We start from the raw sequence: 25,219 nt of genomic DNA, 5'->3' as shown, positions 1-25,219 counted from the left end.
CTTGCTGGATGGCAAAATCCCGGTATCAAATAAGTGAAAGTTAAAGGGAATATGTTTGTTCTGAGTGCCTAAGAATACGGGTATAGTAAACAGATTTGAGAGAGAGAGAGAGAGAGAGAGAGAGAGAGAGAGAGAGAGAGAGATTGATAATATTGACAACTATAAAATCAGGCCTTACCTGGCCCGTTTGAATAAATTCTTTGTAACCACTTACTTCTATCTATTCCATTATGTCTTCCCTCAATACAGCATCCATACTTCAATAGCAGCCATATGAATAATCATTGCCTGTCAATATCTTGTAGACATATACTCAATCTGATTTCCAGTCAAGGTATTCTCCAGGCAGAGGATAAGACAAGAGAATGACTTACAGCTGCGCTGGCTAGCCAGCAGTCATTATAATGTGTACAACTTAGGAAATCACGATTCTTCTGGTCTGGAGCCTGCATACTTTTACAAATCTTCCTTCTGTGTGACTTTCTGTATTTAGACTTTGTTTTGTAAGCAAATAAATAGGTATAAGATGATGGGACTGAATTGATTTCTTTGCATCCACATGACTCTGATTAACTTGCTTGGAATGATGGGGGCAAGAACAGAGACACAAGGAGCAGATAGAGAGGAAACAGCCACGGGCAGTAGACTCAGAAACACATATACTTACACACACCTCAAAGCCAGCCCCACAGCCCAAAGCACCGACTTCCCACAACGAAATGCTGGCTCCCTCTGCTCCTGCTTTGTCTAAAGGCAGCTCTACTGCATGTTGCTATTTACTGGCAACAGTATAATTCACTCATTTGGTCTTGTTTTATAAAATAGACTTAACTGCTATATGTGAAATTTCTGCACGGCAGATGGTTAACCATCGTTATTTTCCATTTGTTTAGTTTCTAGTAAGAACAAGGAAAACTGTGGAGTCGTGATGCAAAGAAAACTAGCGGCCTGCATGATAACCCAACCAGTGCCAGAAGATACATTTAAACACACACACACACACACACACACACACACACGCATGCACACACCACACTTTTATCACATAGTATATCAAGGCTAAATAAAATGCTGAGGAGTCGAGGAGGCTTCTCGCCCCATTCTCATCCATAAAGAAAAACTGCCATTCGAATAATTTATTTTATTCCTTAGTCTACGGTCCTCTAAGGCTTAGCCAATAGATATATATTTTTTAAGTGATCAAAGTTTTTAGAAGCAACTTATTATAACCATTAATGTTTGTCATCACCCAAGCGGAAATCACTTTCCTTACCTCTAAGTGGCCCAGTTGTCCAACAGAAAATGGGAAATGGGAGGCATTTGTGGACAAGTACACATGCACAGAAAATTAAGCTGTAAATATCTGGACCAGGTTATTACTAGAATCTGGAAACATCTGGGGCTACAGAACAAGCCAAGCCCCCATTTCCACCATGTCCAGGTAATTGCTTAAATGATTTATACCTCACTGTTTCTATTAAAAATGTCTTTAAAGAGAAACATTTGTAGGCTTGGTTCTGCAATAAAAACTGGTATCTGATTTCAGTGGTACAAAATGCTGTGAGAGATGCTCCATTCCTTCAAGGACACATGCATGACTAAACCGAACCTTGGACAAAGAGGGCGCGCTGAACGAAGGCCTGGCCAGCCACTCACAGGAAACATCCTCATCAGAAAAGCACGTCTGAATGGCTTATTTGTGGTTACTTTTTACTCTAATCAAAAGGACCCAAACATCCTCTTTGTACACACATAACCAACCAATATATTCAGCCATGTCAGAGAGAACTATACCTTTTAAATTTTAAATTTCAGTTTTAACTAACTTCTTGTAAGTGATGCTTACTGATCTTGAACTGAGGGAACACTGTGCCAAACCTATCAGGAAGAAACAGATAAGTGCCACCTCCTGGGCTGCCCCTGGGGACAGGTAGTTAAGAATCTGGAGCAAGATTTAAATTGGCTCACTTAGATGGTGTCTGTTTAGAGCTACCAGCCGGCCCATTCAGAATGCAGTCACCTGTCTCAGGGGTTGCTTTACGGAACACACACACACAAACATGTACACACACAAATACATGCCACATGGCTGTATTCACTTGAAATGATTTTAAGTTTCGTTTCAGATTTTAAGCCAAGAGGACAAATATAACTTCATATTTTTTAGAACTGCCATGTCTAGACATAACAAAAATTTCAGTTACTAAAAGCTATCACCTATGAGGGCAAAGGGGGGTGGGGAGAAAGAAGGGACAAGAAAACAAAGGACTGAGCACTGACTTTAAATATGTCTCCTATTTTGTGGCCACCAACTTATATTGCTATTCCTTCTACGGAATCACCCAATTTCCCTTGATGAGAGGACTAAAAGAAAAATGGCTGACATTTGAGGTGTAAGGAATCAGCATGCTCACTTTTATTTTAGCTTAAAACTCCAAACTTCTGATAATAAACAGGGGAAGCTTTTAATCCCACGTCCCTTAAAATTTTTCCTTGCTTTAGTTTGGTTGTTGGTAAATTATCAACAACCAATTTGTAGACATTACTCTCAATCTCATGGGTTTTAACTTATATTTAAGCAATTTTAACTTGCTTGAAGTTTATGGATTGGTTTGCAGGAATCCAGAAGAGTATATTTAACAAAAGAAATAAATAGATTGCTGTAGTCAAACTGCAAAAAATGCTTTTGCTATTTTTTAACATACAGTTTCTCCATTTTTATTATTGTACCTACGATGTATTATCCTTCTTTACTACAGTAGCCATTTGATGAAGATGTGTTTGCATGCAATTAACTAAGCAACATTTGTCTACTGGAGCTTACTTAAAGGCATATTTTTATAACAATCCAGGTTCAACAATCAGCCCTGCAGATATTTTCTTCCATGTAGAGTTTATGAGATCAATCTAGATTTCAATATGAAGTGGTAAGATAGCATCTAGAACTTTTCAAATCTGAAAAGCCCAAACTGGAAGAAAACTACTGAGCAAAGGTTATAGGTTTCCTTATTAAAATTGTGTTTTTACAAGAAAGACAATAGAGCCTTTGTTTTTGTGTGTGAATTCTTTCATGAAGCCTTATAAACAAGTGCTGCTCCCTGGAACAGCTACCTTTAAGTCCAAAAACACAAATATAACACAGAAAGCTTGTGAAGTACTGTTGACTAACTCATTACAATTTCAACATTTGATCAACTTGAATTTCCCTTAGAACATTTTGTAATGCTATTTGCTGTCATACTGGCTACAGGTTTCAGAAGGAAACTGACCCTTCCACAAGCACACAAACCAAACTGGTAATGCATTTGAGCCAGGGTCATTAGGTGTAACCCCAGCTAAATTGTTTACTGCCCAGTATTTAGTACAACATAAATTAATAGTGTCAGATACTAACTGTAGGACAAAAATATGCTGATTAAAATGTAACCAAAGACTCTGGTCAATGGCTTAGTTGGTTGGAGCATCATCCCATACACCAAAAGGGTGTGAGTTCGATCCCTGATCAGGCATGTGTGAGAGACAACCAATTGTTGTCTCTTTCTGTCTCTCTCTCTCTAAAATAACTAAACATATCCTCTGGTGAGGATTTTTAAAAAATGTAACCAAAGATATTCACAAATTACAGAGTCAACAAATGTTATCATGTCAACTGTAGGTCAGCTAGTTGGCATCTCACATCTAATCACCATAACTACCATCGTATTCCCAGGGAAATCTGTTTTGAGTACTGCTGGGCACATCTTTGCACTCTACCTATTTCCTGGAAAAAGAACAAAATAGAAAGACACGCCTTATGAGGTGCTGATTTCCTATGTTCAATCAAAAGCTAAATAACCAACTGTCAATCAACCCTACCTAGACAAGAAGTTGATTTGAAAGTCTCCTCATCTAGTATTTTATGATTCTATACTTTCAAATGTTCCTAACAGCAAACACATAAGGAAAAAAGTTAAATATGTAGAACTCAGTGATTGGAAGCCATTTGTTACTGCCTACAATCAAATAGGTTACAGATTTTTGTTTTGTAAGGTTTTTAAAGATATTATAACTTTCTGTCTTTAGAAAATATTAAATGCCCTCCTACCCACTTGAGGTCTTTCTTTGGTAATTAAATTATATGAAGAATATGCAAATTTCATTTTAAATAAAACAAACAATTTTAATTTGTTTCTTAAATATTTTAAAAGGATCTTCCAACTTTTTAAAAAAGCAACATTAATAAAATATTAACCAAGTAACAGTTTCCTACTCTTTTACCAATTCAATTCACCATTTATTACCATCTATTATAGGTCTTGAACTGTATAGGCAAGGAGATGATTAAAAATAAAAAAAAGGAATTGTGGTCTGCTTTCAAGGAGTTTATAATTTCATAAATTAATAATGCAAATATATAGTATAAAAATATTATAGCAAATATTTTAAAGGAGATTTTTAGGGCATATCAAGAAATAGATCCTCTGGTCTATATATGTGTTATTGTTCCAGTACCAGGCAATTTTGAGAACAGTGGCTTTTGTATAATAGCTTGATATCTGGTATTGAGATCCCTCCAACTTTATTCTTCTTTCTTAAGATTGCTGCAGCTATTCAGGGCCATTTTTTATTTCAGATGAATTTTTAGAAAGTTTGTTCTAGGTCTTTGAAATATGCCATTGGTATTTTAATGGGGATTGCATTGAATTTAGATTGCTTTGGGTAGTATGAACATTTTAATGATGTTGATTCTACCAATCCATGAATATGGTATATTCCTCCATCCTAAATAATAAAAGCATAATATGCCAATCAACCAAGTGGCCAGACAGTGGAACGACCATCCGGACTACCATCCAGGACCACACTATGACACCCACTGGTACCAGGCCAGCCAAGGCAAGTACAATGCGATTTATCAGGGGCCTGGCCATTACCTCATGATCATCCCTCAAAGGAATATCCAGGCCACTGGCCAGCAGAGCAATCAATTGGGGGGCTCCACAATCACCCAAAAGAGGGAGGCTCAGACCACCAACCGGTAGGCTGTGGTGGGTGAGCAGGACCTCCCTCTGTGAGGGAAGACAGTGCCAGCAGCTAGGGAAAGGAAGGCCTACTTTTGCATGAATTTTGTGCATTGGGCCTCTAGTTCATTTATGTCTTCCTCTATCTTTTTCCCCCCAGCATCCTGTAATTTTCTGAGTACAGGTCCTTTATCTCCTTGTTAAATTTATTCCAAGGTATCATAATATTTTTGTTGCAATGATAAATGGGATTTTTTTTTAGTTTCTCTTTCAGTGAGTTCATTTTTGGTGTATAAAAAAGAGCCATAGACTTCTGGGTGTAATTTTATACCCTGTTACATTGCTGAATTCATTTATTAAGCCTAGTAGTTTTGTGATGGAATCTTTAAGGTTTTCTATGCACAATATCATGACATCTGCAAATAATGACAATTTTACTTCTTTTCAAATTTGGATGCCTTTTATTTCTTCTTCTTGTCTGACCACCATGGCTAGTACTTCCAGTACTATGTCGAACAGGAGTGGTGAGAGTGGGCATCCCTGCCTTGTTCCTATTCTTATGGGAAATGGTTTTAGTTTTTGCCCACTAAGTATAATGGCAGGAGAGGGCTTGGGGTGTGAGAGACCAACCAAAGGACTTGTATGCATGCATATACGCATAACCAATGGGAGGTGGTGAGGACATGTACTGGGTGGTGGGGGAGTTTGGGGGCAAGCCAGTGGGGGAAAAAGAAGACATATGCACTACTATCTGTAATGCTTTAAACAATAAAAAAAAAAAATTACATCCTGATTAGGAGAGCTCAGGGTGCAACATTTGAGATGTCAAAGTTCTGGTAGAATTTCAAGAGGTGGAGAAGAACATTCCAGGAGTGAAAAGATGAACAAAGACTAGTGAGGAATACAAGAGAGAACACATTGAATTGCTTCTGGTCTGATAAAGATCAACTCTCATACAGATCTATTATATATACAACAGATGTGATGTTCCTACCTCCACTACTGCTTTAGATGATCTGCTTGTCAGTCAATTTCTATCTCTTTCAAGGAAAAAAAGCATTGGCTAATCTACTTATCTCTTAAGATAAAAGAATTTCTGATGCATGGCTGGCAACCAATTGATAAGCATATTTAATAAATGGTTACCCCTTCTGAAGGGCTTAACAAAGTCACAAATGTTCCTTGAACTTCCTTCATTGTTTTCAAGACAATTTCTGGAATTTCTTAAAGAAAAACAAAAAGTATTTTCATTAGCCACTGGTTACTAGTAAAATTCCAAGTTACTCAAAGTAACTAGTCCTGACCAAGCAGTCATGAATTGTATAGAACAGGAAAAAAATCTTAACAGTCATTTGATCAACTTGCTTTTTGTGAAAAGTAAACTGGATCTCAGAGAGGTTGAGTGTTTTACTAAAGGTCACAAATATGATAGATTGTTGACTTCTGCTGACACTTTTCTTCCCTTCCTTCACTTCCCTGAGTTACTTTTCCAGCATGGTGGCAATGTTTTCAAGGGTCTTCATAAATTGTTGTTGAACTTTATCCAAATAATGAACTTTCTCTAGTACCTATCATTAGTACCTTCAATTCTGAATAGATATCTCTATTTTTATTATTTCAAAACCAGGAAGAATAACATTTTTAAAAGCCAAAATGTTTAAAATCTCGTGCAGTCTATTGATTTTTATGTAAATGTGTAAGTATCAGAGAAGTGGTTTTCAATTTCAGCTTTACATAAGAATCACTGGGGTAGCTTGAAAGAAATTGTTCATCCCCCAAATTTCCATTTGACCAGTCTGAAATGGGGCTTTGGCAAGATTTTCTTGTTTGTTTTGTTTTGGTTGTTAAGCTACAGCTATCTTTTACGAAGTAGATACAAAGCTTATCAATCTTTTCTCAAATGAAATCAAATTATACATGTGTTTATTGCAATAACTCAAGGTCCTTATAATTTTACAAAAGAAGCTCTAAAAAAAGATATACCCTAATCCTCAAAGGATTTTCTTCTATAACTTCATTTGTAGCCTAATCAAATTGAGTATGCTAAGGAAGAAAAAAGGAGTCTGAAAAATGAGTCATGTATTTCCTAATCCTTTTCCAAGTATGGGGGAAAGGGTGGGGGAAATCATTGTTTTAATTGGATGATAACAAATTCCATATATTCAAGGTTTGATCTAGAACCTGCCATTTAAAAAATTGAGAATATCATTGGTTTAGAATGATTATAGAGATATGTGCTATTTAATATGTATTAGTTACTAATTCCTAATAAAGAATCAGCTCCTCATATAACTTTATTAAGATTTAATTATTAAATTGCCAATAGCATTTTTAGCAAGTCACATGCAAACAGTCCTTACCCTTAGCTTTCCTCACCAACTTCCCTAATTAGCTTTTCCATTAGCTATTTTCCCATTCCTGAAAATTGTCTTTCACCTTTTGTCCATGCCCAAAACTGTTGCTATACTTTCTTCCCACTGCACAACTCAATACCCTCTTAACTAATGCAAACTACCACCTCCTGATCTAAATATCATATTCTAATTGCTCAAGTGAAATCTGATTTTCCAGATGGTCAAGTAATAACCAGCCCTAGAAATGAATACTAAAAACAAACACTCAACCCCTTCAAACAGGCATGGTTAAGACAAGACTGGATCCCAGCAGCAGAAGGATGGATGAGAGAGCAAATAGCAAAATAAGAAGAAAACCTTTTTCTCCCTGGCCTGAAGCACTAGAACACCTGCAGAGTTGGTTGGTAGAAATGATGGGTACTAGTAAACATAGAAAGTATATGCATTTAGGTACTTATGCGCATTACAATTATATACCAGCAACTCCTCCCAGATGATAGCTCAACAACAGTGGCATTTTGGCACAGAAGAATTAATTTTAAGAAAATATAATTGTACTGAGGTAGAATTCAGGATTTTTACCCATCACTATAAAAATCCCATACCACATGTTGTACTGTTCTCACTCCATATTTCTCAAAATAAACAGCACAGAATAGTTTCTCCTTAGGTTCTTTTTACTTTGTGCTGAAACAAAATAAAACAAGATAAAAATAAAACAAGTATTAATGTCTTGTATGCATGCATCAAGGACTTATTGAAAGACCACATGATAAAAAAATGTTCAATATTACATCTCTCCTGATATTTTAACTGCTTAAATGTTATTGATGGAGACTTTAAACCTATATCCAAAAAATTAAAAATCCCCCAAAGGAATTTAGTATACTTACTGAATTTTTCTTTTTAGAAGGACACTAGCTCAGTCTAAGCATCTATTTCTGAATAAGATTCTTTAGTGCTATACTATCTTGCTGCCCACAAGTGAATTCATATTGATGGCTAGTTGATTACTACTCTTAAAATTATATAAAACATATTTTTCCAATTAGGAAACACATTTAAATGTACATTCTGAGTACATTTAAAATTTCTCCAGAGCAGGGGGGAAAAAAAGCACTGTTCATGTAGAGATATAAAATTCCAAAGCTGGTGATATTTTATCCTTCTAGTTTGTCAGACAAGGGTACCGGCCATTCAGGACTATATTAGGGTCATATTAGTATTCCAACCAAAAATGTTGCTTAATCTCCTGAATAACGCAAATGAAAATGCCTTTTTAAAGGAGAACTTTGCACCAACACAACTGGTTAAGATACCACGGAAGAGGAGAGCGGGGGATTAGACCCACATCTTTTGTAAATTGGGCCTAAAATTGACTCCAGATTTGTGACTCACGAATGAACAGTTTTAATAGAGATGTACTTTAAAAAGAAAAAAAAAAATAGCTATTATTCTTAACAAGTTACATACTGAGTATGATTCTTTAAAAATGACTCATAAAATATCTTTTTAAGTACTTAAAGTCATGAATATGTTCTACTTTTTTACCTCTGCTTGAATGTAATTTTTCATTTGCCAGGAAAGGATACATTTTCTAACTAACCCCGTTAACCTAATTACTCATAAAGAAATACCAAAGGCGTCTCTGACATCCACACCTTCACAAAGAAATGTATCTGTGCACATGCACATGAGCTTATTCCTTCCACGTAGATCATCAAAACTGTAATTTTTATTTAAAAGATTCCTTCTGGCACAAGTAATTTTTAGCAGTAAAATTTATCAAAAGCATGGAAAGTTTGCAAACATAAGACTGCCCTACCCATATTATGATTTCTTCCTCCATACACTTAAATTCAAAATATTGACTTAAGCTTAAAAGAATAATAGTACTCTGTTTATTTAGTTGTCTTTGTGTGATCTTAAATGGGGATTGAAATGAAAATGCCTTCTCTCTTAAAGGGAACCTTTTGTCCTACTCAGATTAATTATCTTGTAAGATTAAAATCAGTGAATCATACCTAATTAAGATTTATAATTTAACATCATTCCGGCATAAGATCTAAGAAAAAGAGTTTACAATCTTCAATTTGAAGTGGAAAGTGAGAAGAAGTGAAGAGAAGAGAACTAAAACAGCTATTTGGGGCATACCAATATATTGCCACATATTTACCCAGATTTCTGGTTTAATCTTTTTTCAAACCAACACTTAATGTGAAAACAGAACATACTAAAGGATATAAGTAGGGTGGGAAAAGAAGGGTTCCAATTTAAATTATACCATAGAATTTGTAGATAGCTTATACAATATAGAACATTTAAAAAAAATGTGTATTGTGGCTAAACTGCCTATTAAAATATTTTGACTTTACAATGTCTTTAATGCAAAAGATTCCTAAACTGTGGGGTGGATTTATAATTAAATAAGACACTTGTAATAGTTATTTCCAATCTTCCTTTCATTAAAGGGTGTAATCACCTGAAAAAGCAATGCCTTGTTAGTACACAGGGCAAAGATTTTTCTTCTTAGAAGGTCTCATATATATATATATATATATATATATATATATATATATATATATATAGAGAGAGAGAGAGAGAGAGAGAGAGAGAGAGAGAGAGAGAGTATTTCTATCCACAATGTCTAACAAGGCATTCAAAATAAGTTCAATATAAGTTCAATATTTTTTTCTTTTTAAGAAATATCTTTAAAGCCCCCCCATCCCCCTTCCAGTCTTGGATTTCATAAATGGACAGTTATTTTTCTGAGCTCTTTGATATTTCTCTTCCTGGCAGAGTCATCTGATGTGAGAAATATCTTTTGAAAATAAATGGTACAACTTCAAGTGCCCTCAGATCCATCACTTGCTGGACATTCCGTCGTGTCTCAGTTTTGATTTGAAAAAGCTGCTTGACTTCAGATTTTAGTTTTAGGTGTCTCAATACAAGCTTGATCTCATTGAGAAGGGCCTTGGGAAGCAACAATGCAAACGTCCTGTCCACCCATCAACACAGACTGTTCACACCAAAAGGGAAAGGAGTCACAGAGGGCGACTGCATGGTTCAGTGGGAAGGAGGCTATTCGAATTCAAGTTCAGAAACCAAGTTCACAAATTGAGTATACTATGCTGCCACGTGAAGGAAAGAGTTACACTTCATCTGCATCACAGCTGTCACCACCTGTTTATGTAACCACAATGCCACTTCCTCATGTCAAAATATCAATACCGTTACTATGATAACGAGATAGTTATTTGTGTTTGCCCCTCATCCCCGACTAGCACTCAATGAGTAGGGCTCTTATTTTGTAATAGTCAGGATTTTCTGTCTATAGATAATTTAGCACTCCACATTAAAAAAAAAAAAAATACTTAGTTTACTTGTGCTTGAAAACAGGTGTGCTAGTGCTGGTGCGTGCCAACAGAGAAACTGCCGGGTTCTTATTACAAATCTCATCAAAATCCTCCCCTACCCCCTTTCCAACCATCCTGTGCCTGGGGAATACCTAGCTAAGCTTGTACCTGTGTGCAAACAATTCCAAAACACAGTGTTTCTCTTAAGAATATTTGCAAAACTCGTGTGACATATGGGAGCACATACCAGACAAAAAAGCAACTTGAGATAAAGGAAAATATTTCAGTCATCACTTCATGGACAGAAAGAGGAGAAGATACCTGAAGGTCCATTTTCCCATCGACACCCTCGCTCCACCACCTCCAGTATCTCTTCAGGAAGAGGCCCACGGAATCACTGTGGAAGAGCCTGTCTCCAAGTGGGAAACCTGTGACTTCCATAAAGCAGGCTCCGGACGAGAGTGTGGGGGTGGTGACGGCAGGGCTAGGGAGTCCTCTGCAGGCCAAGGGGTCCCCCACGGAAGGGAAAAGGGCCTGTGTTTGTTTCCATGCTCCTCTGATACTGTCCCGAGTTCTTAATAATTTTTGAACAAGGTGCCCCACATGCAGTTTCACACCAGGTGCCAGAATTGCATAGCCAATCCTCGGTGAAAGTGACAACGCGTGTTATGGGAAAGATAATAAATCAAAAGACAGAAAAAAAAAAAAAAAGTTGACAGCAACATCCAGAGACTCAAGGTTTCACATTAGACTACTTAGAAATTTTTGTTTTGAATGTTGCTGTTTCCGTGAGTAATAATTCCTCACGAACTGCAGCCTGTAAGTAGAGGTCACTCATTTTCAGATGAGCGGACTGCCACATGTACATGGCAGCTAATCAATCGTCAGGTGCTTAAAAAGCGTCCGATTGACATCAGGCAAACAGTTGAGTCGGGGTAAAAAAAGATGATTATTATTTTCCTTTTGGTGAGTGCAGTAAAATGAAGTTCTTTTCTCTTGCTTGAACTATATCCACAAGTGGAACAGAAGAACTCTATTAATTACCAGCAGGAACCAAAACTCACAGGAAAGGAATTGAGGAAAGCTACTTTCAACATTAAGATACCAGGGGAAAGAAAACATTTTATAGGTATTCTGTTGTAAAAAAAAAAAAAAAAAAAAAAAAAAAAAGATTCTTTGTGAGTTATATATCACCAATAACTTTTCATAGAAGCTAGTTGTCATATGAAAATGAGAACAAAATCCTAGCAGCAACAACGTTTCCAAGACTATATTTTAAAAATATGAATCAATAATAATTCTACTTTCAGGATCTATTAGTTTCAAAAAATGATTGGAGGCAGTGATACTTTCATTGCTTTGTGAAAACATAGCAGCTCACATAGAAGCAAACATATCCCTTAAACCTGTATTTAACATATATACATCTGCATTGAAATTCCCCCCTGAATGTGCTGCTGCTAATATACCCCGAAACAACAGCCCACCATATGCAATGTTAAACAAAGTGTCAATATTCAAGTAACAAGACAGCGAGCAGATTGGTTGCATAAACTATGTAAATATTATTAACAGGAAGAGCCATATGAGATCTGATGTGTGGATGGTTTCTGATCACCTATCTGTTCCGCCGCCTCAGTCTCAGAGCTGAGATTTCGTCAACAGGTACCGCACGCATGTGCTGTGCGGAGGCACGGCCTCCAGAGCAGCGTCTGTGAGGCCGCCCCAGGGAGGCAGCTCACTCACCTGCTTCCGATTCGCTCCAAACTTACCAGGACAATGTCTTCTAACCCTCCTCTTGCCCTCCCCTGGTTCCCACTCTCTGCATGTCCTGCAGTAAGCATCCCTCAAGTACAATTGCCATCTAAGTAATAACATGGAAAATATCAAAAGGCTCACTAATCGACAATCATGTCAGAGCACCTATGCTTGAAATGTCTACCAGAGATTGAATGAAAAGTTAATAATAAAAGTGCAAGTGTAGAAAAAAAGTAATAAGATAAAATCCAACCATGAAAAGTACTCGCTACACAGATATTTGTTTTGTCTTTGAAAAAAAAAAAAAAAGATTTTTAATAGAGAAAAACTAAAAACTTTAGGTGGCATTTTGTGTGTGTGTGTGTGTGTGTGTGTGTGTGTGAGAGAGAGAGAGAGAGAGAGAGAGAGAGAGAGAGAGAGAGAGAGAGAGAATTGAAAAATGGAATAATTTTTGGACTTGCAGTCTTCTAAGTAGAACCTAAAATATTTTCCAAGTTTAACTGATTTTAATAAAACATTAGCTCTTGTATATCCCAAAAGAAAGCGACAGTTCTATTAAAATTTTCATTGAAAACAAAATCCCCATTGTTTCCTGTGCCACTTATTTATTCCAGTTTATCAATGACTCAAGATATAAAAGCAGATATACTGATTAATCAAGTCTTATTGATTAGTATTTCACACAAATGTCTGCAGCACAATTTTTTCCAATCAAGAATTTATAAATCAATTTAAATTCCTGGTAATTAAATTTACTAGCTCTGTAACAACCACTGTGGCACTTTATGTAAAAGCAGTATGTGAGATCTGTACTCAAGAATATATTGATCAAAGGCAAAACAGCAAACATTTCTATTAAACCAGATTCTTAGGACCAGAGTAGAAAGTACCAAACATCATAGCCTGCAATTGTTTCAAGTACACCCAGCAATTCTGCTGATTTGGGACCAGTGAAACTGATTACTTAATGGGGCAATCATTCAAGGCATCCAAACAGACAAAAATAGGGAATCATTAGCATACCCATCTTCACCTTGAGATAAAAAATTTTGAAAGATGTTGCAGACATTTAAAGTTTTGGAATCTGGCCCCATTTTTAAACTAAGGGGGGTGTGGGTAAGAATCTAAAAAGTGACAGCCAAAAATTCAGGGGGGAAAATAATGTATCTATAATTATATCATTATCTTCTCAGCTAATATTTTCAACTATCTTAGAAATCTCAAGTTTTATACAGATTTTCTCTATAGATTCTTGGAAGTACTATTTCTTTTTCTCCCCTCTGGCCATACTCTTGTGCTATTAAAAGTAATTAATGAAATCTCTGCTCTCTTGTATTTCTGTCTTAAGTACCTGCCTACAACGAGATTTCCAAAGTTCTTGCCCAACATGAATAAAAACACACAAAAAGATTTTCTATTTATGGGAAAATAAATGATACTGGAAAGTTAGCCATGTAAGTCTTTAATATAACTAAACACACACACACACACACACACACACACACACACACACTCACACACACTATGTTTTCACTCAGAAGATACCAGAGACAATTTTAAGACTCTCACTAATCTGGTACAGCCAGGAGAAAGAAAACTATTCTCTGCTTATTTAAAAAAAGATGGATCCTGAAATATTCCAAAGAGGCTCTACAAACTGTCTTTTTAAGAGAAGAGAAAAGCAAGTCAACTCACATATCCAGCTTCCAAACAGAAGTCTTACCCTCTTCCAGGAAAACAACAATGAGACTTTATTGCCCTGCTATGATTCTTTCATTTCAGACATGATTAATTAGCAAGTATTACACTTCCCAAAAACTCCCACCACACTCTTTGTGGTCTATCATCCTAGTTGTTGATAGACCCATATGAAAGAGCAAGTAACCACCAGCGGTATACAACAAGTATCCAAAAAACTCTTCTCTCACATCTTTGCCTCCCAAAATGAAGCAGCAGGCTGCTTTTAACAGCTCTCTCTCTCTCTCTCTCTCTCTCTCTCTCTCTCTCTCTCTCTCTCTCTCTCTCTCTCTCTCATAAATAAATAATCACATTTTTTAAAAACGTACTCATTTTCTTAACAATACCTTTTACCATCTGAATAAGGCATGCAACATATTCAGTATTCGAGAATACAGGGCACATTTAACCTGTGTCCTACCTCTGTTTTTAAGCTGAAGTTTTGAAAGCCTTGTGAGTCCATGTAGCTTATATTGATAACCATCCACATGCACAATTAAGAAACAATAGAAAGAATGTGAGCAAGCATGTTTGGGGGAATGGATTTTATAGGGGGAAAAAAGTTTATTTTCCAAATAAAAGCTAACATGTCACACATGCAGTGAAGATAGGAAATAGAAATAAAGGACGGAAAGAAAAGACAAAAAGAAGAGGGCAACTCTAAAATGTGAATGAACCTAAACTCTGATCTCTGCAGATTGCTCCAAAACACTCTTTCAATATAATTTTCCCTATAATCATTAATGCAATCAACTTTCACACTGTCCATGGGAACCAAGAAGCCAGCCATAGCTGAATGTACTATAAATATATATTTTAACAACCAACCATTCATAAAGACTCGGGTTTCCCCCTTCAACTTTTCAACTCTTGTGTCAAAAAAACACACAAACAAACAAAAAAAAAACTTCACATAGTACAATACTAATAAATAGATCTTGGTTCCAGGAAACAATTTAAAAAAAAAATCTATTCTGGTCAAAATACCCTTGCTTTTTTTCTGTTGTATTAAATTTAGGATCAAAAACATCAAAGCAGCTTCCACCTCGGACCTAACTTTTAGGGGATCAATGTGACAAGGCAGTCCCTGATAGATGTTTCTCTTGATAAACGACTTGTTCAAAAGAGACATTGTAGCTTTCATTTCCTGACCACAACACACTTTTAATTTGCAACAGCAGAGCTGCCAGAGTGTGAGCACTCGCCCACTTTCCAGCCTTTTAGGTTTGCAGCTCTGGTTCCTTTAGGCCAAACATCTGAGACAGAAATCTAAAAATAATCCCAGTAATAGAATTACAAAATAGGAGCCACTCACGCCACTTTATACACATACACAAGTGTCTGCTTGATAGATAGAGACATAAACTTTTTCTCCCCGAATTCTAGGGTAGGATAACAAGGGTCCCGAGTGAACATCATTTGCACAACGGGCATTTAACTCCCAGGGAAATAAATTATGTGACTATTATTTAATAGTAAGCAGAGCCTGAGTGGGGGGCGATTTACACACTCAAATCTGGTGCTAAATGCCATGAATTATATGATTGCCTAACCCAATGTGTGTGTGTGGTTTTTCCCCCCACATATTATTGCAATGCTTATCATTACTACTACCCAGAAATCACACTTAAGTATCAATAAGGTAAACAGTCAAACCATCCAATTTCTGCTCTCCGCACATTGTCTGAGCTCCGATTTAAAATTTATAAATGTAATATCCTCCTCATCACAGGCAGCAGCCCAATCTGCTCTGAATATATATTACAGCTTTAACATCACAGAGGGAAATCGCCCATCTGGCAATCCCATTCGCTCCAACAGCTCCGGGGGAGAAAAAAGCTGTGCTCTCTCCTCCTCAAAACATTTCTCAGGGCAAATTATGTGCATCTAAAATAAACAGTCTCCTTATTGATCGCTTCAAAGTCAACAAGTTCCAAATGCAAAATTCAATCAAATCCTTCCTATCGGGGAAGAGCGGTGTGTGTTTAGCTCGATAGTCACCAGAGTCCAACCAGAAGTGCGTGTCGCGCCACGCTGGCTCTTGCCGTCCCTCTCCTTGTGTTCACATTCGTGGTATGGGAGAGCAGGAACCACCGCCACATCACAGACCCCTGGCAGCTCTGGCCCACTGCTGATTGTTTCTTTCCCATTCTCCCTTTCCCTTCTTTCTCTCTTTTCAGGGGGAATGCGTGGTGGTCCTCGGGCAAAATGTACCCAAAAAGAAACAGGGTAGAGTGGACATACCCTTTGGTTATGCAAAATACTTTGAACATCTTTTTGTTGCTGCTGTTGCCTCTTAGTCTTAATTGAATATCACAAAGTGTGTACACACAGCATGGTCACAAGAGCTATTGAAAACCCCCCTCTCACTCCATTTATCTGACCTTCTTTCTTTTTTCTTTTTTTTTGTAAAGAAAGAGGAAAGAGCGATTTCAAACAAAGTCAATTTCAGTGCCTGATTATTTAATTCTGTCACAGGTTAAAAGTAAAAAGCGTTGACAGGCAGACAAGTGAATGGCAAGTAAAGAAAAAAGAAAAACAAAAACAAAAACCTATCACTGTTCCTGAAAAGGCATTAAGCACTTTAAGCAATCAAAATATATTTTTAAATTCATGTGAAAGCTGTCCCTTCATAACTCACCCCCCGAAACAGACACACACACACCACACACTCAGAAGAACTGATTACTCCACCAAGTGCAATCATTGAGAGAGCCCATAGTCCAATTGCATTAATAGATTGAGAGAGAAAAATTCACCGCTCTGTGTGTGTACATATATATATATACAGATATATACTTTCATTAGTAAGCAGTCTTTCCCTACAATCCCACCCTCTCCCCTTTTCACCCAGACCCCTCCCCAAAAAACCCCACACTGAGTTTAACTAATTTACATACCATTTGACTTCAGTGGTTACACAGTGCATTACTAGTAACATGCAACTTTGGGATTACAGCTAAACCGATATAAGTGGACTCCAGTAATCTATGACTCAAAACTGAAATAGATAAACATGTGATAGCAAAAAAATAAGCATTTTGAGAGATTAAAATATACTTCTTTTTTTTAAATGAATTCTATATCATGAGCATCTGCTTCCCAAACAGGGTTTCTACGGTTTGATCATGCCATTTAATTTGTCTTTCTTATTTAGAGGCAAAGGAAGTAAATTCCAAAACTGACATACCATAAACACTGGTGCTACTGATCATTTCTTGCTGGCAGCACAAAAAGCTGAATTGGATTTCTCACAAGCAGGAATTCCAAAGGTTGCTTTTCATTAAAGCCACTTTTCCTCTCAGCTATCAAATGTCACTGCCTTGAAACGTGGGCCCTTTCGTCAGGTATTCATTTAACCTACATGCATATAATTAAGGGGGAAAGCAACATCAACAAAAAGGGGATCTCAGATCACAGGAGAAGAAAGGGGGAGAGAAAAAAAAAAAAAAAAAGCACATGACCAGGAATGCAAGTCCATGTCAATTTCACTCACTCCCATTGAAACTAACAAGAGCTCCGGGAGGACGGTAATAGGATCAGTGGATTGTATATACCATTAAATTATACATCTTTCTCTCTCGGCCCCGGCCAACAATACGCCCACCACGCTGCTGTGCCCCCTCCGAGACGAGGTGCTTACATTTTTCTGCAACCGATCTCCTGACAAGATCACGTCCCCCCAGCCGAGGGAGGGTAATTTAACCTCAACTTTTCTGTGTGTGCGAGATTCTTATTTACACTTCTTATTTACTTATAAGTTAGTTCCCCAAGAAAGTCTCAGCCCCACCCTATGGCTCCGCTTTCTTCTTCTTCTTTTTATTTTTTTGTATTTATTTTGGAAGTAAAAAAAAAAAAAAAAAAAAGATAGTAAATAAGTAAGCACAAGACAGCGGAAAACGAGATTCTTGCCATCGCGAACTCTTCATCCCACACGATTGTTACAATGATCAAGCAGCAATAATAATAATAAAATAAAATAAAATAAAATGCATTCTAACGTTCCGGGGCTACTTTGTAACAGAGAAATTAGACAGCAGGTTGGCGTACCGAGCAGAAGAAACGAGTGCACACATCCAGTTCAATGTTTATGGCACAACTCGGAGGTCCCCCTTTCATTACAGGTCTTGGATGTATGCATAGAGTCTTTTTTTAAAAATAAAACAAACAGAAACAAAATAACCCCCCCAACACATCTTAAACAGATGGTAAGCAAACTAGCGAAGCTCCCCTTACCTGAAGGCGCGGGGCGAGCAGCCGATAGGTCAGCGTGGCATCGATCCGCCGCGCCCGCCGGTGAATGGGAGCGGGGGTGCAGCGGGGGCGCCTAGGGTTTGAAATCATTCCAAGTTTTTGAAGGGAAGACGGACTGCAGCCTCTGCCATGTTGGAATTTCAAACCCAAAACAGCTGCTTGCAAGGAGAGCCAGCGTGCCAGAGGCGGGGCGCAGGCGCAGAGCGCCGCCGAGCCAAATTCAAATCACTTTCACACCGAGAGCCCGCGATCGGCTTTCCCGGGGCGCGGGGCGGCGCGGGGCGCGGGGCGGGCGGGGAGCCGGGCGGCGGGAGCACCGCGGGGAGCGGGAGCGGCGCCCGGAGCCCGGGGAGCCGGCGGGGGAGAGAGGGGAGCGGGAGGCGGGCGGGCAGGCGGGCAGAGACGCGCCAGAGATTCACGGGCGGCGGGGAGGGCTCAATGGCCGCGCCGGCCGGCCGGCCGCTCGGGTCATGTTACACGGCCCGGGCCCCGGCGGCCGCCCAGCCTCGCCGCCGACGCGCTCACGCGGCCCGGAGGGGGCCCCGGGGTCATGATGACGCGCGCGGGGACCGGAGCGCCCTGGGCCCGCGCGCTCTGGGCGGCTCAGCCCGGGGAGGGGGTTGGGGAGGGGGGGAAGAGGGGCGCAAATCGGGGGGGAGAAAGGGCCTGTCCTTCTTCCCACGCCGCGATCAGCCGGCCCTGGCGCTCCCCGCCGGCCTCGGAGGGCCCGGGCCCGGGCTGCGCGGCTCTCCGTGCCCGCGGGGCCCTCCCCGTGCGCCCCCGGCCCCGCTCCAAACAGCCGCGGCCCGCGCGCCCCTCCCTGGCGCTCTGGGCTGGGCTCCGCGCGCCCCGGGAGCCGGGACCTCACCCGCACCCTCCCCTGGGCCAACGCACCAGCCAGACCATGACTGTCCGCCAAGGAGAGGCAACTTTGAGGGGGGAAACCGAGTGAACCCTGTTGTCCTCCCCCGCCTCCCTGCGAATAAATAAAGCCCTAAGTGTCTAGGTGTGCGGTCCACGCTCCGGCTCCCCGGCTCCCCTCCCTCCCTGCCTCCCCCAGGCGGCTCGAGCGGGGGAGCACAGCGCCCGGGGGCCCGGGGCGGGCTGCGAGGGCGCAGGCAGAGGCTTGAGGCTTCGGCTTTCCCAGCCCCCCTTCTGGGGAGCAATCTGGGGACCCAGGAGTGGGAAGAGAGAGTAGGGGCTTTGTAGTGCTGGGAGCTGAGGAAGAATGAAATGTGCAGTTGAGTGTGTTGCTCGCATCCCAGGGAGCAGTGCAGCGCTGATTGTGTGTTGCTGAGATAGCCTTTTGTTCGGAGCATAAGGTTTTGAGAAACACACACATTTCCTGGGCTCGCTTGTTAGATGTAAATGTGCTCGCATCCAGATGCTTACTGTGTAGTGTAAGCTCAGTTGGCTTACTAATCACCCCGCCCCACCCCCAAACAACCGGGATCATTTGAATGGGAACCTCATTCAGACTTCTAGGCTTCCAGGTTTTTTTTGTGGGTTTTTTTTTTTTTTTTTTTTTTTGCCTTCAACCTATTTCATTCTAGGCTAGCCAACCATCCAACTGAGATAATAAAGCAAACAATAACATTTGATCATGATGTCTATGAGATAATGTGCCCCGGCAAAGTTCTTTAGGAATTGTAATGAGAAAGAGAGTGGAGTGGGATAATAATTTCTCTTTTCATTAAATAGGACTTTAATAGATAAATGGTTAAGTTTATCCTTTGGCCTAGTGGACATCCAGTCCTCTGTATTTTAAGGAAGCTTAAGAATGAAAGAGGCAAATTATATATTCGACCAGTGGCTCATCAGGCTTGGAAATATTACCTTTGAAGGCTGGGACAGAAAATATACTTGTTTAGGACTGCCTTTCCTCGCATTTCCCCTGCTTTTCTGCTGTAGATTTAATACACTACATTCTGTCTCTCCGTGACGAAATGAAGTGTTTTTAAAATCCAGATATGGACATGGAAATTTCCTTCTGTTGTGATTTTCTTACCTTTCGTAGCCATTGAGTGGATGCATTTAGCTAACAAGATGAGAAAGGATAATCATTTTAGTTGAATCTAAACAGATGCCAGCGTTTAAAAGACAAAAGAAAAGTGATTTAAGATCTTACCAAATATTTCTAAGGAATGAGATTTCTCTTTGGAATGAGTTTGACCTTTCTCTGCATTTTTTTTTTTAAACCAGGCTTCAAAATAAAACAGAAGAACTTTATTCTGATGTAACAGAGAACACTGAAGCCCCTTTAGTTATATTTTACAAGATATCTTTGAAAATGATATTAGGAAAAGTTACGCATTGGGTTTCACCACAAAGGAATAAGTGTAGAAAAATCTCTATGGGTCACTGTTAGATTGAGCACAGACGAATTAAAAAGAAACAACAACCGCGAAGAGCTTATAATTTCCCTTATTGCCCATTTGGAGAATGACGACAAGAGGTCCTCTGGACACAGCAGATGCTCTGTGCAGTTCAAGCAAAACTGTGCTGTCCTTGTTCGTTAAAAAAATGTTCAAAGCACATCCACCTTTAACACTAAATTCTAGCATTGAATTTACAGTTCTTCATGTAAACCAAAATATTGAATAAAATAAATATATATATAAGGGGATACCCACTGAATAGAAACAATATATTTTGATGACTGACTTAGAGCAATTTATTTTCAATATCTAAAACAAAATAAGTCTTACTTTTAAAAGGGGTCAGGAAGAACTTTTGGTTAGCAGGATGTTTACTAGTAAAGTAGTATCTTTTCCAATTCTCCTATGTTCATTTCAAGTACAGATTTAAAATCTATATTCAACATACAAATGAATATAATTAACTTTGCAATCAAAGAAAGGGAAACTATTTAAGAGTCCTGTGTAGCCTGGGGGAATGTGGCTCAGTGATTGAGTTCTGGCCAATGAACCAGGAGGTCACTCTTCAATTCCCAGTCAGGGCACATGCTCAGGTTTCAGACTCCATCCCCAGTAGGGGGCGTGCAAGAGGCAGAATAAATGATTCTCCCTTGATGTTTCTATCTCTCCCTGTGCTGTCCTCTCTCAAATCAATAAAATTGTATGTACTCCTGGGAAATAAGGCTTATATAATAAAATTTACCTTATAAGTTTTGTATGACTAATAAAATTCAAAAAGAAGTTTGTCATCTCACTATTTCTAGGGTGTTTTTTTTTTAAGGTATATATAAAGTTTATTTTTATCCGTTTACTTTTGCCCAAAGTAAGATGAAACTTAATTTTGTTTTTTGAAAAGCTTCATTTTTCTGTTGAAAAATTACCACATTTTAAAGATTTTTTTAAAAATATAACTATCTTTAATGAAGTAGTATGATTAAATACCATTTTAGCAGTCATCATATCTTATCTACACTTCATTTTTAAACTTTTACTTAAAAAATGTTTTTGGTTGTAACTGAAAAATCTATCCCTCAGTATATTTTATGAAACTTGTGGTGATAGGAGAATAAGAAATTTAGTCTTTAAAGGAAGTTGATTGATTAATCAAGGAAAGAGTTAATTCAGTGGAAAAAATTGACTAATTTTTTTCCTGCTGCATTAATCACCTGCTTACTTCTGTTTAAATATTTTTTAGTGTAGAGAGAACAAATATGATGAATTTCTAATGCACATTATTTCTGACTTTGTTTTTTAAAGAAAATCAAAAGAAAAATAAGCATTAACTATTCTTGTTTTCCTTCAGAGGGAGTGTGTGTGTGTGTGTGTGTGTGTGTTCTCTCTCAAGCTAATTCAGAGAATAATAATTCTACTTTTCCTGTTCTTATTCTACACATAGAAGCAACAACAACCACAGTGAAGGGTAAGGAAATGATCAAGGTGATATTGAATGTGATTTTGCAGATGACCATATGCTTGTCTGCATTGAACTAAGAATAATGTGACCCAGGTTAGACAAGGAGATGTGCTTTGCCTATGTCAAGGGAGAAGAAAAGGAAAGCAAGCAAAAACATTCAGGTGGACAGAGCAAAGAACAGAGATGAGGGTGACAAGATGCTTTAAGAACAAAACACGTTTTAGGGAGCATTAATGCTTGGTTTTTAATGAAATGCTAAACACAAGATAGTTTGCTTTTTAAATACCACTTATAGTTTCAAACTCAAATATGAACTCTTTTGATAAACATTAAACTGTTAATATCTTCTTCCAAACAACAGTGTTTCAAAGAAATCTTCTAGGGTTTAGTAGCTATTTATTAGACCTAGATGATTTTGTCATATTGCTCACAAAATCTAAAGTAGGTCTTATATAGTGCAAATTACTGACTCAATTTATATTTTTAAATGTTTCCATACAATTGCAATTTAGGACTTTTCATTTGCACTTCAATTCAACTAAGACTACTAAGAAGTCCTTATTTCTTCCCTTCCCCCTCCAAACATACAAACAAAAACAAAACAAAAAATAGCAAAGATCTTGACCTCATTTGAGTAAAATTACTCAATTTGTTAGAATTACACTTGAATACAGATACTGTCAAATGGTATTAGGGTGGTCCATATATCTCCTTCAAGATCTAACCCTACAGTGGAGAGACAAGTGAAAAAGCCTGTGGGAGGTTCACTGGAGATACTTTTTGGTTATGCAGAAGTGTTTTCTTCTAATAATGTGAGGGTTACGGTTTTTTATTCATTCTTTAAATGGTGGTAGTATCCATATATTTGCTGCAACCTCTGCCTGATTTTGCATAATTCTCAATTTCATACTGAACTTACTATAGTGAAAAATATTGCTAAAAGTATTGCTCCTCCAACCCCCCACCTTGCTCTAGCTGGTTTGGCTCAGTGGATAGAGCATAGGCCTGCGGACTCAAGGGTCCCAGGTTTGATTCTGGCCAAGGGCATGTACCTTGGCTGTGGGCCATTCCCAGTAGCGAGTGTGCAGGAGGCAGCTGATTGATGTTTCTAACTCTCTATCCCTCTCCCTTCCTCTCTGTAATAAATCAATAAAATATATTTTAAATAAAAGTATTGCCCCCCCCCCCAAAAAAAAAAAATTGCAGAGGATTTAAAGAAAATAAACATTAACCACTTTGGAATGAGATGAGATAAATATAGTTCAAAGTGAATGTTGTAAGTGACTCATAAAGAGGTTCTGGCCAGAAGAAGATATAGATTCTTTCATGAAGAAGAGAACAGTTTTCCTGGACTTGGTAATCTTAACCTTTATGCTCCCATGCAACAAACCACTTAAAGTTTGCATATTCCATGCTGTTTGTCCCCGAGTGCCCTGCTTTGCATGGTGCCCTCTAGTTTCCCTCCTCTGCACTTCCCTCTTCTAAGGAGACTTCCAGGCTTTCTAGGGTAGCTTCAGTATCTTTCTCCTGTACCTTCACATCATTTTATTTTTTATTATCTTTAAAAATATATTTTATTGATTTTTTATAGAGAGAAAGGGAGAAGGATAGAGAGTTAGAAACATGGATGGGAGAGAAACATCGATCAGCTGCCTCCTACACCTCCCCACTGGGGATGTGCCCGCAACCAAGGTACATGCCCTTGATTGGAAAGGAACCCAGGACCTTTCAGTCGGCAGGCCAGCACTCTATCCTCTGAGCCAAACCGGTTGGGGCACCTTCACATCATTTAAAAAGTACCTTTTAAACCATGTTCCTCTCTTTCTCTCTGCAACTTCACATCAGTTTAAAGGTACCTTTAAAAGTAGGTGACTCCTGTTAGATTGTAAGCTTCCAGAGGGCAGTAAATTATTGCATCTTCCATGTTTACTGAGGAAATGAATGAGTTGATGTGTAGATGAAAAAGGCTTGGGCACAGGCAGTAATAAAGGGAATTATGGGAGCCTTTGCAAGAAACAGCTTATAATCTAGTCTGATTGAGCTTATGCGTTCCACAGGCACGGGAGGGGAAATAAGGATGGAGATGAGAATCGGGGGTGCATTGGACAGGAACTTTATCAAGGCCTTCGGTGAAAGGTCTGCATTTCAGTGGGTGAGTAACAGGACGCTCTGGAAGGTTCGTAAGCAGGAGATTTATGTGGTCTGAGCCCTGCTTTGTGAAGAGACAGCTAATAGAACTGGAAGCAGGGCCGCTAGCTGGAAAGGATCTATCATTGCGAGGCTCTATCATTTTCTGTTCCTTCAAACTGTCCTTCCTTCTTGTAGGGTTTGGTGATATGCTTCCTCGAGTTTTTATAGGTGCTCTGTTTGTATTGATGGTCCAACACTGCATGTTTATTTTATAATATTACAAAACGTCAGTGTGTTTATTTTTTAAATATGTTTTATTGATTTTTTTTACCGAGAGGAAGGGAGAGAGATAGAGAGTCAGAAACATCGATCATACACCTCCTGCACACCTCCCACTGGGGATGTGCCCGCAACCAAGGTAGATGCCCTTGACCGGAATTGAACCTGGGACCCTCCAGTCCACAGGCCGACGCGCTCTATCCACTGAGCCAAACCGACTAGGGCAATAAAATGTCAGTCTGTTTAAAGGCATTCATTTAATGCCAAAGACACAAAGGGGGGTGGTACCCTAAAAGTGAACGTGTGTTTCCCCTCAAGCTGAGCGCAGTCTTCTCAGTCCTTTGCCTCCCTCCCCCTACCACCCCCACCACTTTACAATTAGTTCCACTCAGACTGCGCTTTTGGTTTAGCAGGTATTTCATTTCCAAGAGAAGAGCCGCCTGAAGATCAGAAAAGCTCCTCCCTGGGGTATGTTTGAGTGCACAAAATAAGCAGAGTGACTTTAGTTTTTATGTACTGA

General features: G+C 38.9%; 1 protein-coding gene across 2 annotated transcripts in view; it reads right to left on the bottom strand.

Annotated features, from left to right (window-relative positions):
* The window catches only part of FIGN (fidgetin, microtubule severing factor), a 124,879-nt gene extending 106,181 nt beyond the window's left edge, over nt 1-18,698 (bottom strand). The window contains exons 1-2 of one of the 2 annotated variants that reach the window (XM_036421653.2): nt 18,442-18,698; nt 17,396-17,565 (exon numbers count right to left, since the gene is read on the bottom strand). In XM_036421653.2, coding sequence (XP_036277546.1) covers nt 17,396-17,420 — 25 coding nt within the window. In that variant the 5' untranslated portion in view covers nt 17,421-17,565; nt 18,442-18,698. The remainder of the gene's footprint in view (nt 1-17,395; nt 17,566-18,441) is intronic. The other variant, XM_045575379.1, reaches the window with a different exon arrangement.
* Nucleotides 18,699-25,219: the final 6,521 nt, after the last annotated feature.

This window comes from Pipistrellus kuhlii, unplaced genomic scaffold, assembly GCF_014108245.1.
Source record: "Pipistrellus kuhlii isolate mPipKuh1 unplaced genomic scaffold, mPipKuh1.p scaffold_m20_p_7, whole genome shotgun sequence".
NCBI lineage: Eukaryota > Metazoa > Chordata > Mammalia > Chiroptera > Vespertilionidae > Pipistrellus > Pipistrellus kuhlii.
Note: the sequence above shows the minus strand (reverse complement) of the source record. Positions and strands in the feature narration are given on the sequence as shown.